Raw genomic sequence first — 13,704 nt, forward strand, 5'->3', positions numbered from 1 at the left:
TCACTATGTATCAATAGTCACACTGAACATTAATGGTCGAAATTCTTCAGTTAAAAGACACCGTTTGGCTGACTGGCTCAAAGAACACAACCCAACTATTTGTTGCCTACAAGAAACACATCTCTCTAACAAAGAGGCATGCAGACTGAAAGTGAAAGGTTGGAAAAAGATATTCCATGCCAACAGAAACCAAAAAAAAGCAGGTGTAGCCATATTAACATCAGACAAAATAAACTTTAATACAAAAACTGTTAAGAGAGACAAAGAGGGACACTATATAATGATTACGGGTTCAATTCAACAGGAAGATGTAACTGTTATAAATGTATATGCACCTAATTACAGGGCACCGGTCTATTTAAAAGATATGTTAAGGGAATTAAAGGGAGATTTAGATTCCAATACAATAGTACTGGGGGACATCAATACTCCACTCTCAGAAATAGACAGATCATCCGGACACAAGATCAACAAGGAAACAGCAGATTTAATCAACACTATTGCCCAAATGGATCTAACAGATATCTACAGAACTTTCAACCCTACATCTATAGACTTCACATTCTTCTCAGCAGCGCATGGAACCTTCTCTAGGATTGATCACATACTAGGCCATAAAGCAAGTCTCAGCAAATTTAAAAGAATTAGAATCATACTGTGGGGAGCAAACCGGACTAGACTGAGTTACTGGAATTAAGACTTATTCTATGCATCTGCTCTCCCACAATATGGCGCTGGGAGAGAAGTAAACAGCTTCCGCACAGCTGCCTCCAGTTCAACCAATAAACTGTAGGACTTGCTACTGATTGGAGGAGAGCAGCGTACTCGGCGTGTGGGCAGCCGAGTTAGGATTGGCGGAGGAGGACTATAAAGGAGGAGAGAGACGGCATGCACCAGGAACATCTAAGGGGAACATCTAGCTGAAGGAACACCCGTGCAGCCCCCCAGAGAGCCGGCCGGCGGTGTGCCGCTCCCCTGCGGAAGTGGGGAATGTGGCCAGGGGGAACTGCCCTTCCACGGAGGTGGAAGGGATAGCAGCCAACCCGGGAAGAACCAGCAGCAAACCCGGGGAGGGCCGAGCAGACGAAAGAACAGCGCAGGGTCCTGTGTCGTTCCTCCACGAAGAGGGGGAGCGACATAATGGTGCCGTGACTCGGATATGAAGCCTAGGCAGGCCTTGGTGTCGTTCCTCCACGAAGAGGGGGAGCGACATAATGGTGCCGTGACTCGGATATGAAGCCTAGGCAGGCCTTGGTGTCGTTCCTCCACAAAGAGGGGGAGCGACATAATGGTGCCGTGACTCGGATATGAAGCCTAGGCAGGGTTCAGTGTCGTTCCTCCACGAAGAGGGGGAGCGACATAATGGTGCTGTGACTCGGATATGAAGCCTAGGCAGGGCTTGGTGTCGTTCCTCCACGAAGAGGGGGAGCGACACATACCATGCAGCTTCTCAGACCACAGCGGAATGAAGCTGGAAATTAGCAACTCAGGAAACCCCAGAAAGTATGCAAAAACATGGAGACTGAACAACATGCTCCTGAATGAACACTGGGTCATTCAAGAAATCCAAAGAGAAATCAAAAACTTTCTGGAAGTAAATGAGGATAACAACACAACATATCAAAACTTATGGGATACAGCAAAAGCAGTATTGAGAGGCAAGTTTATAGCAATAGGGGCCTATACCAAGAAATTGGAAAGACACCAAATAAATGAGCTTTCAGCGCATCTCAAGGACCTAGAAAAACTGCAGCAAACCAGACCCAAATCTAGTAGGAGAAGAGAAATAATTAAAACCAGAGAAGAAATTAACAGGATTGAATCCAAAAAAAAAACACTACAAAAAATCAGCCAAGCGAAGAACTGGTTTTTTGAAAAAATAAACAAAATTGACACCCCATTGGCCCAACTAACTAAAAAAAGAAAACACCCAAATCAATAAAATCAGAGATGAAAAAGGAAATGTAACAACAGACACCACAGAAATAAAAAGAATCATCAGAAATTACTACAAGGACTTGTATGCCAGCAAACAGGAAAATCTATCAGAAATGGATAGATTCCTGGACACATGCAATCTACCAAAATTGAACCATGAAGACATAGAAAACCTAAATAGACCCATAACTGTAACAGAAATTGAAACAGTAATAAAGGCCCTCCCAACAAAGAAAAGCCCAGGACCAGATGGATTCACTGCTGAATTCTACTAGACATTTAAAGAAGAACTAATCCCATTTCTTCTCAAACTATTCAGAACAATCGAAAAAGAGGGAATCCTCCCAAATTCTTTCTATGAAGCCAGCATCACCTTAATCCCTAAGCCAGAGAAAGATGCAGCACTGAAAGAAAATTACAGACCAATATCCCTGATGAACATAGACGCAAAAAGCCTCAATAAAATTCTGGCCAATAGAGTACAACAACACATCAGGAAAATCATCCACCCAGACCAAGTGGGATTCATCCCTGGTATGCAGGGATGGTTCAACATTCGCAAATCAATCAATGTGATTCACCACATTAACAGACTGCAAAAGAAAAACCATATGATTATCTCAATTGATGCAGAGAAAGCATTCGATAAAATTCAACACCCTTTCATGATGAAAACTCTAAGCAAATTGGGTATAGAAGGAACATTCCTCAATATAATCAAAGCAATTTATGAAAAACCCATGGTCAGCATCCTATTGAATGGGGAAAAGTTGGAAGCATTTCCACTGAGATCTGGTACCAGACAGGGATGCCCACTCTCACCACCGCTATTTAACATAGTTCTGGAAGTTTTAGCCAGAGCCATCAGACAAGAAAAAGAAATCAAAGGAATACAAATTGAGAAGGAAGAAGTCAAACTATCCCTCTTTGCAGATGATATGATCCTTTACTTAGAGGATCCAAAGAACTCTACTAAGAGACTATTGGAACTCATAGAGGAGTTTGGCAAAGTGGCAGGATATAAAATCAATGCACAAAAATCAACAGCCTATGTATACACAAGCAATGCCATGGCTGAGAAAGAACTTCTAAGATCAATCCCATTCACAATAGCTACAAAAACAATCAAATACCTTGGAATAAACTTAACCAAGGACGTTAAAGATCTCTATGATGAGAATTACAAAATCTTAAAGAAAGAAATAGAAGAGGATACCAAAAAATGGAACAAACTGCCATGCTCATGGATTGGAAGAATCAACATCATCAAAATGTCCATTCTCCCAAAAGCAATTTATAGATTCAATGCAATCCCAATCAAGATACCATAGACATTCTTCTCAGATCTAGAAAAAATGATGCTGAAATTCATATGGAGGCACAAGAGACCTCGAATAGCTAAAGCAATCTTGTACAACAAAAACAAAGCTGGAGGCATCACAATACCAGATTTCGGGACATACTACAGGGCAGTTGTAATCAAAACAGCATGGTACTGGTACAGAAACAGATGGATAGACCAATGGAACAGAATTGAAACACCAGAAATCAACCCAAACATCTACAGCCAACTTATATTTGATCAAGGATCTAAAACCAATTCCTGGAGCTAGGACAGTTTATTCAATAAATAGTGCTGGGAAAACTGGATTTCCACGTGCAGAAGCATGAAGCAAGACCCCTACCTTACACCTTACACAAAAATCCACTCAACGTGGATTAAAGACCTAAATCTACGTCCTGACACCATCAAGTTATTAGAGAACATTGGAGAAACCCTTCAAGATATTGGCACAGGCAAAGAATTTCTGGAAAAGACCCGGGAGGCACAGGCAGTCAAAGCCAAAATCAACTATTGGGATTGCATCAAATTGAGAAGTTTCTGTACTGCAAAAGAAACAGTCAGGAGAGTGAAGAGACAACCGACAGGATGTGAAAAAATATTTGCAAACTATGCAACAGATAAAGGGTTAATAACCAGAATCTACAAAGAGATCAAGAAACTCCACAAAAACAAAACCAACAACCCACTTAAGAGATGGCCCAAGGACCTCAATAGACATTTTTCAAAAGAGGAAATCCAAATGGCCAACAGGCACATGAAAAAATGTTCAAGGTCACTAGCAATCAGAGAAATGCAAATCAAAACCACAATGAGGTTTCACCTCACCCCGGTTAGAATGGCTCACATACAGAAATCTACCAACAACAGATGCTGGCGAGGATGTGGGGAAAAAGGGACACTAACACACTGTTGGTGGGAATGCAAACTGGTCAAGCCACTATGGAAGTCAGTCTGGAGATTCCTCAGAAACCTGAAGATAACCCTACCGTTCGACCCAGCCATCCCACTCCTTGGAATTTACCCAAAGGAGTTTAAATTGGCAAACAAAAAAGCGGTCTGCACCCTAATGTTTATTGCAGCACAATTCACAATAGCCAAGAACTGGAACCAACCTAAATGCCCATCAACGGTAGACTGGATAAAGAAATTATGGGATATGTACTCTTTAGAATACTATACCGCAGTAAGAAACAACGAAATCCAGTCATTTGCAACAAAATGGAGGAATCTGGAACACATCATGCTGAGTGAAGTAAGCCAGTCCCAAAGGGACGAATACCATATGTTCTCCCTGATCGGTGACAACTGACTCAACACCAAAAAGGAAACCTGTTGAAGTGAAATGGACACTATGAGAAACGGTGACTTGATCAGCATAGCCCTGACTGTTAATGAACAACTTAATTCATTATCCCTCTTTGTATTTTTTTTGTTTTGTTTTTGTCTGTTCTACTTAATATGACTGGTTTAATTCTGTAATTATCACACAGTTATTCTTAAGTGTTGAAATTTAACTGAAAAGTGGTCCCTGTTAAACATAAGAGTGGGAATAAGAGAGGGAAGAGATGTACAATTTGGGACATGCTCAAGCTGACTTGCCCCAAATGGTAGAGTTAGAAACATACCAGGGGACTCCAATTCAATCCCATCAAGGTGGCATGTACCAATGCCATCTCACTAGTCCAGGTGGTCAATTTCAGTTCACAATTGATCATAATGAAAGGACTAAGAGTCAAAGGAAGCACATAAACAAGTCTAGTACCTGCTAACACTAACCGATAGAATAAATAAGGGGGAGAGTGATCCAACATGGGAAGCGAGATACTCAGCAGACTCATAGAATGGCAGATGTCCTAAATAGCACTCTGGCCTCAGAATCAGCCCTAAAGGCATTCGGATCTGGCTGAAAAGCCCATGAGAGTATTTCAGGCATGGAAAGCCAAGACACTCTGGCAAAAAGATCTCTGCGAGTGAGATCCCAGTGGAAAGAACAGGTCTTCAAAGAAGGAGGTACCTTTCTCTGAAGGGAGGAGAGAACCTCCACTTTGACTATGACCTTGTCTAAACAAGATAAGAGTCGGAGAACTCAAGGGGCTTCCATAGCCTTGGAAACTCTTGACTGGAGCATAGGGAGATTACTGATGCCATTGACAGGAGTGTCAATTGGTAAAGTCAGCAACAGGAGTCACTGTGCACTTACTCCTCATGTAGGCTCTCTGTCCTTAATGTGCTGTACTTTTTAGATTTAATGCTATAACGAGTACTCAAACAATATATTTCACTTTGTGTTTCTATGGAGGTGCAAACTGTTGAAATCTTTACTTAATGCATACTAAACTGATCTTCTGTAAAAAAAAAAAAAAAAGAAATTATCAATTCCCAACTTCACTCTCACTGGGATTAAACATGACAATAGGTCTGATCTGATTTCATCATCATTTAAAAAAATCATCTATTATTTTTCACTTTATGTTTCTGTGTGGGAGCAAACTGTTGAAATCCTTACTTAATGTATACTAAGCTGATATATCTGTATATTAAGATAAATGAAAATTAATCTTGATGTGAATGGAAGGGGAGAGGGAGTGGGAAAGGGGAGGGTTGTGGGTGGGAGGGATGGTATGGGGGGGAAGCCATTGTAATCCATAAGTCGTACTTTGGAAATTCATATTCATTAAATAAAAGTTGAAAAAAAAAGAAACAAAGTCAAACACTGGGGAAAAAAATGTATGCTAAACTGATCTTCTGTGTATAAAGAGAATAGAAAATGAAAAAAAAATCATGCTACTAATTTGTTAATAAATATAATCTATAATTTTTACATACACACACAAAAAATAAATAAATAAATAAATAAATAAATGCTAGTGTCAAGCAGGCTGATGGGAGGGAGGAGTCTCGTCATTCAGGGACAGACCAATAATGGGACTTTTACCTTCACCTGTTTATTTTCTGAGTTTGTTGAAATCACTGAATTGGGCCACTGTTAACCTCTCTCATTCCCAGTGTCATGCTATGACTGTCTTTCAACCTTCTGCTCATTGTTTCTGCCCAGAACTCGAGAACTAGAGAAGGGAGGGAACACTCCACAGTGAGGACAAGGCCTCTTTATTCCTCACATCCATTATAAAAAGTCCCCTGTCCCTCTGGTGTGAATCCCAGCTCGGCTGCCTCCTCGGGCATGAACAGGTGAACATGGCTCTACTCTCTGCCACCACTTATCCAGACATTAGTCCCGAATCTGAGATATATGTTCTGCTTCTTAACATGCCCAGTATTCTCCAAACTTCCTCAGCAAATTTTCTGCTAGAGTAAAAGAACCAGGGCCTGATTGTTTACCTTGATTTAGGGCATGTGCAATGTCTGTCAGAATTTTGAGCCAGCCTGAGCTCTGTCAAGGAATCACTCCTAGCTAGGTATGTCTGCCCCTAGGATTGTCAAATTCGTCTAATTCTGTTTCTGTTCATGGTTCTTGGAGGCCTGTTTTTATGCCACCACCTACACCTCGACACTCCTACCTTTAACAAAAATAGGTCAGTGTCAATTTTTAAAAATAGCATTCTCTGTCCTGAGTTACTAACACTGAATGTGAATATTCCTTTTTCCATAGAGAGAACTGAAGAGCATGATTTGCTGATCAGAGAAGCAGCAATTTATAGAGCAGTGTTTTCTTACCTGAGCTACCCTGATGGCATTTTGGATCCGCACGTCTTTCTCACACTCCTTTGTTTTCTGTAATGTTTGCCATATTACGTTTCTAAAGCCATCCTGTTCTTCATCTCCCTGAAGTTCCCAGGACATTTTCACCAGGTTATACACTATGCTATAGTATCCTCTCCAGATTACTTGATCACCTGTTTAAAAATAAATATCCTTTAAGAAGATACTCTCATTTACTTGACTAAAGTACAGTTGTGTGAAAAACAAAATAACAAAAAAAGTGATTTTACCAAAATTCACAATAACATTTTGAAGACTGTAATTTGTTTTTATTTCTACATTTTAAAAATATTAATTATATAAAGGGAACAAGTTTCATCTGTTTCATATATACAGTTTTAAGAGTATAATGATACTTTCAAAAATTATCCTTTCTCCTCCTCGGTCCCTCTGCCTTCCTTTCTTATTCTTTTAAAGACTGTAAAATCTAAGCTTTAAAAATCTCTGACCTTCCACTACTATTACATCCTTAATTTTAAGACATCATGAAACACTTTAAAATTTCTACCTGCATCATCAGTGAACTTTTATAATATATCACAGATATAGGGGGGAAAAAATCACTTGCTATTATAAAAAAGTATCAAGCCCTGTGAAACCTGGCATTTGAACCAAGCAGAAAACTTTTAATGCAAAAAGCAGACAAAAAATACTGATATATACTATAAATTTTTTTCAATAACAGTAACATAAATCAATTGGAATAGGGGAAAGAAAGTAATCAATGCAGAGGAGATGAAAAAAATCCAAGACTTTCCTTCTTCTAAAGTTTTGTAGTTGTTTTTTTTTTTTTTTAGATTTATTTATTTATTTGAAAGGCAGAGTCACAGAGAGGCAAAGGCACAGAGAGAGGTCTTCCATCCGCTGGTTCACTGCCCAGATAGCCGCAATCGCTAGAGCTGTGTCATTCCAAAGCCAGGCGCTAGGAGCTTCTTCCAGGTCTCCCATGTGGGTGCAGGGGCTCAAGCACCTGGGCCATCTTCCACTGCTCTTCTAGGCTACAGCAGAGAGCTGGACTGGAAGTGGAGAAGCCGGGACACAAACCAGTGCCAATATGGGATGCCAGCATTGCAAGTGGCAGCTTTAGCCGCTACACCACGCCATTGGCCCCATCACTGCTCCTCTTGAAGAAAGATACAAAGAGAATCTGAAATGCTACATCCTCAACTTTCCTTAAATCAATTTCATTTTAATACAGGTTAATAATAATAACAATAACAATAATCATTGCAAAACATACATGGGAGCAACAGATATGTGTGACAATTCTTGTCCTCACTGAAATCCTGCTATGGAGCTCTTACTATACTCAGAAGAACAGAAGAGAATACAAGAATCTGAATTGGTTAGAATGTTATCTAGAATCAACCAGCTTCTGAGTGATAGAAGAGGTGATGGCTGGGCTAATATTGCCGCAGTCAACGCAGCCTCTCCTTTTTTTCTTTGCATTTCTTACCATCAATTCCAGTCATAGGAAAGGAAGACACTATAGACGGTGTAAAGGAGATAATGCATTTACTCACTTTAGAAATGGAAGGAATAAGCTTTATGTACAGCTTCCAATATGAAGGCACCATCTATCCTCTCCGTTGTTGCTACTTTAGGAGAGTCATTGCAAGCTATAAAAATGAAGCTATACTTATACACTCAGTTCTTACAAAAATGTCATTTTACCCTCATATCAAATACAAATTTGGGGTGCTACAATATTTGAAACTTATATTGAAATTATGTTCATGTAATTATAAATAAATGTGAAACAATTCTTTTTTAACAAATGATAATTAGTATTTTTCACTAAATTACATTAAAATGTTTATATTAAAATTTAATCAATAAAACATGAATTATTTTCTTTGTTTTGACTAATGTTAGAGAAAGATAATTTGTGAATTCAATTAGTTGATGATTCTGGAAGACTAGAATAATCTGTATGAGAAAGATCAGTGAAAATGTGTTTCTTTAAATAAAAGTTAAAAAAAAAAAAGAAAATGTGTTTCTTATTGATCTAACTGGGCCACAAAAGTAACAGATCAGAGAGGCCGGAAGAGGAAGAACAGGACCTGGAAAAAGCGAAGCTTTATCAGACCTTATTCAATAAGTACTCATAGGAAAAGTGCAAAGGAAGATTCTAGGGAAATATTTCAAATGGGATGATATCTGAAAAATCAAAGTTGGCTCAGGAATAAATACTGTAAAAGCTTCCTGATCATTATTTTAAATTTTTTTAACTTTATTTGAAAATGGGATGGGGGGTGGTATCTGTCATCTGCTGGTCACTCCATCTTCCTGTCGTACGTTCTGCTTCACCATTATCTTTCTAAATCTGACCAAGTGGCTTCCCTTCTCACAACTTGGCAAAGGAATGCTGTTTGTCCCTATGTAAATTCCAAATCATACAGCCAGAAAACCATGGCTCTGCCTGTGTAATATGACATCTTAGGAATACATACATCACCCTTCATTCATTCCCACCACTCTTACAAATATACTTACAGCAGATTAAGCTACTGAAGTTCCAAAATATATATCTTATTCAATCTTTTAGCCTTGGTACCTTACCCTTGAGATAACTAGAAGTCACTCTGTCCAAAAATACATGCACACTACAAGTGGATCCCTTGCATTCTTTTCACTAGAAAGCCTTCTCTGAATCCCTGTGGCAATCTAGTTGCTCTGTACTAACAACATTACAATGCATTACAACATATTGTAATAGAGTTTTTATTCATATATTCTAAACTACTGGAGCCAGAGAGCATCTTTTATTTACTTGTACATCCCTAACACTTAGCATCATGCCCAAACCATAATAGATCTAATTTATAAAGATCTCTTCATTGAATGTGGGAAGGGAAACAGCAGTCTGCATTTGTATGGACCTGAGGGATTTCCCAATACACAGAACTTTCAGGAATAAAACAAGGACAAACTCTGAGGAAATCGGCATAGTAAGACTAGCAGTAGAACTCCCGGGAGAAAGGTAACTGCATGAAGAGACAAGGAAGAGGATACTAGCAAAGACCTCCAGTGGAGCTCAGGTGGGGAGTTCAAATTAAAATGGACGAGACAGGATGGGCTTTTGGCACAAGGTTTAAGTCACTGGATAGGTTGTCTTCATCCCATATTCAAGTGCTTGATTTCAGTCTGGGCTACCCCGCTTCCAACCAGCTTCCTACGAATATACACCCTGGGAGGCAATAAGTGAAAGATCAAATATTTGAGTCCTTATCACCCACGTGGGCGATCCAGATGGGAGTTCTCAGCTCCTGGCTTCAGCCTGTACCAGACCTAGCTATTGTCATTCGGGGTGTGAACAAGCACATAGAAGATTTCTCCCTCTTTCCCTCTCTCTCTGCCTTTCAAATAAAATGGAAAAAATAAATATAAATACAAAATGGATAAGGTAAAATAAAATAACATGACTGATGGGTTGAGTTTAAATGGTAGATGTTTGAACAAAGTAGCACTGTTATACCTATTCAATGCAATGTTAGGTCTATTCAAGCAAAAAATTGGGAAGCATTTATAGGAGTTTTATGAAGTAATCAAAATTTTTGCTGTGATGGGCATCAAGGAATTGGAGACGAATGGACAAATTCAAGATATGGCAGAGGGGCTGGCATTGTGGCATAGAAAGTTAAGCCTCTGCCTGCAGTGCCGACATCCAATATGGATGCTGGTTGGAGTCCTTGCTGCTCCTCTTCTAATCCAGCTCCCTGCTAATGCGCCTGGGAAAGCAGAAGAAGATGGCTCAAGTGCTTGGGCCCCTGCATCCATGTAGGAGACCTGGATGAGCCTCCTAGCTCCCGGCTTCGGCCTGGCCCAGCTTTGGCTGTTGTAGCCATTCGAGGAGTGAACCAGCAGATAACCCCCCTCTTACTCTCTATATCTCTGTCTTTCAAATAAAATAAATAAATTTTTAATTAAAAAAAGAACCTCCCCCCGCCAAAAAAAAAAAAAAAGACATGGTGGAGAAGATCCAGTAAGACTTCTTAGCCATGGGGCAGAATGAGAATGGGAGTGAAGAGATAGACATTTTTAAACTCAGGAGATTCAAACAATTATGAAAGCACTTGCAAAAATTAGAAGCTGTACAGAGAAACCAGTATGGAGAACAAGGATATAAACATTATTTGGACAAGTGGTATGAGAGAGGCATACTTGTAAAAGTATGGCTGGAATGCAAATAAAACAGCAAGAATGAGATTAAGGATTTGTGAATAATTAACAAAGAAGATAATGCTTGAATTCAATGTAAGGAAATACATAAATTTTTGAAAAAGAGAAAAAAGTTTTTGAACAATACTACAAATAAAGTATACTGTATTTTAATGTATTTCTAAATGTATTTCCAGAGTCCAAATTCTTCCTAATATCAAGAGTGGTTGAGAAAAGTACATACAAATCACTTTTTTTTCACAAATTTTAAATTCTTGTTTTCTTGAAAAATAATATTTCACAAGACTATAACAGATTATCAATGTGAATATGTTGGATTTTGAATGTATGAGACTAATGATGAATCCATCAATACATTCTGTTAACTATTTTCAAAAAAATTCCTTTGAAAATTCCACATTTTAAAAGTAAGCTGTTCACCTGTTGATTTTAACTTCAGTGAAATACTCCTGATGAATGGTATTTGTGAGGAGAATCTATTATATACAATAGACTGACAGTCACTGAAGAAAAAAACCATCTCAGACAGATGGTGTGTGTTACAACTGTCACAAAAAGTGGACTGCATTTCTAGTCTGTGCGTTCAGACATGTGCTGAGAAGCATGGCTGCCATGAAACTCCTCATCCAGGGACCACATAGAGCAGAAGGTGCTCTTCTGTTCTGCTTTGAGTGCCCTGTGGCAGCTATCAAAGATGTCACTTTAGATACACTGAGAGAAAAACTGTCTGTGTCTGCAGCAAAACACGCAGCAGTCTAGGAAATCAAAAATGCTGAATGAAGAAAATTATTAATAAATTCTAATTATTTATTGGGGCCTTTCATTGTAGCAATGCTTTGGGGGGATAGCTTTGTGGGGAGCACTTTTCAAACTTTATTTTAAAATATTTCAAATAATACAGAAATGAATAAAGAAGAGTTGAATGAGCACACACAGATTTCACAGTTTTGAATAGATTGCCATATTCACTCCATGTGTGAATGTTATATACATACACATAAATGCCATTTTTTAAAACAAGGATATTAATATTGCATAATGTGGGATTCATGACAAAGATCATAAATGTAGAAAAAAGAGTATATTATAATGTAAGGATTATAACAGTGAAAACAACACATAAATATATGTACTAAATAATGACACATATTATAAATATAATACTATAGCATATATATATATATAAATATACTTCCAAATATGAGAGAAAACACATGAAATTTGTCCATGTCTGGCTTATATTACTTAGCATAATTCCAGCTCCATCTATTTTGCTGCAAATGTCAGCATGTCACTATTTTTTTGTGGCTAAGTAATATTCCATCATGTATAAATACCTCACATTTCTATACAGGCCTCAGTTCATGATCATCTAGATTAATTATATATCTTTGCTATTGTGAACTGGACTGAAGGCAACATAGAGGTGCAGGTATCTCTTTCATATACTGACTTAATTTTTTGGTTATATTTCCAGAAGTGGGAAAGCTAGATTATACAGTAGCTCTTTTTTCAGTTATCAGAGAAATTTTCCTAATATTTCATAATGGCTATGAAAATTTTCACTCCCACCAACAGTAGATTAGGGTTCTCTTATCTCCATATTCTTACCATATCCTTTTTGTCTTTTGGATAAACGCCATTCTAATTAGAATGAGATGATACCTCATTATGTTGTTATGGTCAGTCCCTTAGTGACATTGAGCATATTTCACATATTTGTTGGCTATTTGTATTTATTCTTTTGAAAATTTCCATTCAGAACCTTTGACCATCTCTTAACTAGTTTGCTTTGTCATTTTTAATTTCTTTTTCTTAATTTTTTAATATAATGTGAAAATATTTCATGTATTTCATAGATAACAATTCTAAGATAACCATACTTCTCTCCCCTTTTCCTTCTTTAATTTCTTTTTCCCTTAATTTTTGCAATAACATATAATCACAGGCTTAATGCATCACTAAACATAATGTTCAACAAGTAAAAAGATATCAGAGAAAATATAATTGTTTCTTGGGACTGGCTTATTTCTCCATTCAATAAATAAAATGTCTCCAGTTGCATTTGTGAGCTCATTATATATTCTGGATATTGATCTAGTTTGTGAATAATTTCTCTCACTCTGTTGGTTGTCTATTCATACTATTGTTTCCTTTGCTGTGCAGAATCTTCTTGAGAGTGATACAATCCCATTTGGCTACTTTTTTTTTTTATTTGTGCTTTGGGATCTTATTCATAAATCTTTCCCTATGACAATGTCTTGAAGCGTGTTCCCTATAGTTTCCTTTATTAAACTCATTAGTCTAGAAACTGATAGAGGAAACATTTGGTAATAGAAACTATTAACTTCTATCAGTTTCAGATCTTGCATTACATGCTTGATTCATTTTGAGTTGGTTTTGGTATAGGTTGCAAGGTTGGGGTCTTATTTCCAACTGCTGTAATGAAAAATCCATTTTCCAACACCACTTATTAAAGAAATGGTCCTTTCTCCAATGAATTTTTTGGCACATTTATT

General features: G+C 38.0%; 1 protein-coding gene across 25 annotated transcripts in view; it reads right to left on the bottom strand.

Annotated features, from left to right (window-relative positions):
- TMEM232 (transmembrane protein 232) overlaps positions 1 to 13,704 on the bottom strand; it is a 343,834-nt gene that overhangs the window by 150,031 nt on the left and 180,099 nt on the right. For all 25 annotated transcript variants that reach the window (XR_011381960.1, XR_011381961.1, XM_051853886.2 and 22 more), the window contains one exon: positions 6,959 to 7,137. Coding sequence is in view for 23 of the 25 variants with exons in the window: in XM_051853886.2 (XP_051709846.2) it covers positions 6,959 to 7,137 (179 nt within the window). In the remaining 2 variants the exon portion in view is untranslated. The remainder of the gene's footprint in view (positions 1 to 6,958; positions 7,138 to 13,704) is intronic.

The sequence above is a fragment of the Oryctolagus cuniculus genome, chromosome 14 (assembly GCF_964237555.1).
Source record: "Oryctolagus cuniculus chromosome 14, mOryCun1.1, whole genome shotgun sequence".
In the NCBI taxonomy this organism is placed as follows: domain Eukaryota; kingdom Metazoa; phylum Chordata; class Mammalia; order Lagomorpha; family Leporidae; genus Oryctolagus; species Oryctolagus cuniculus.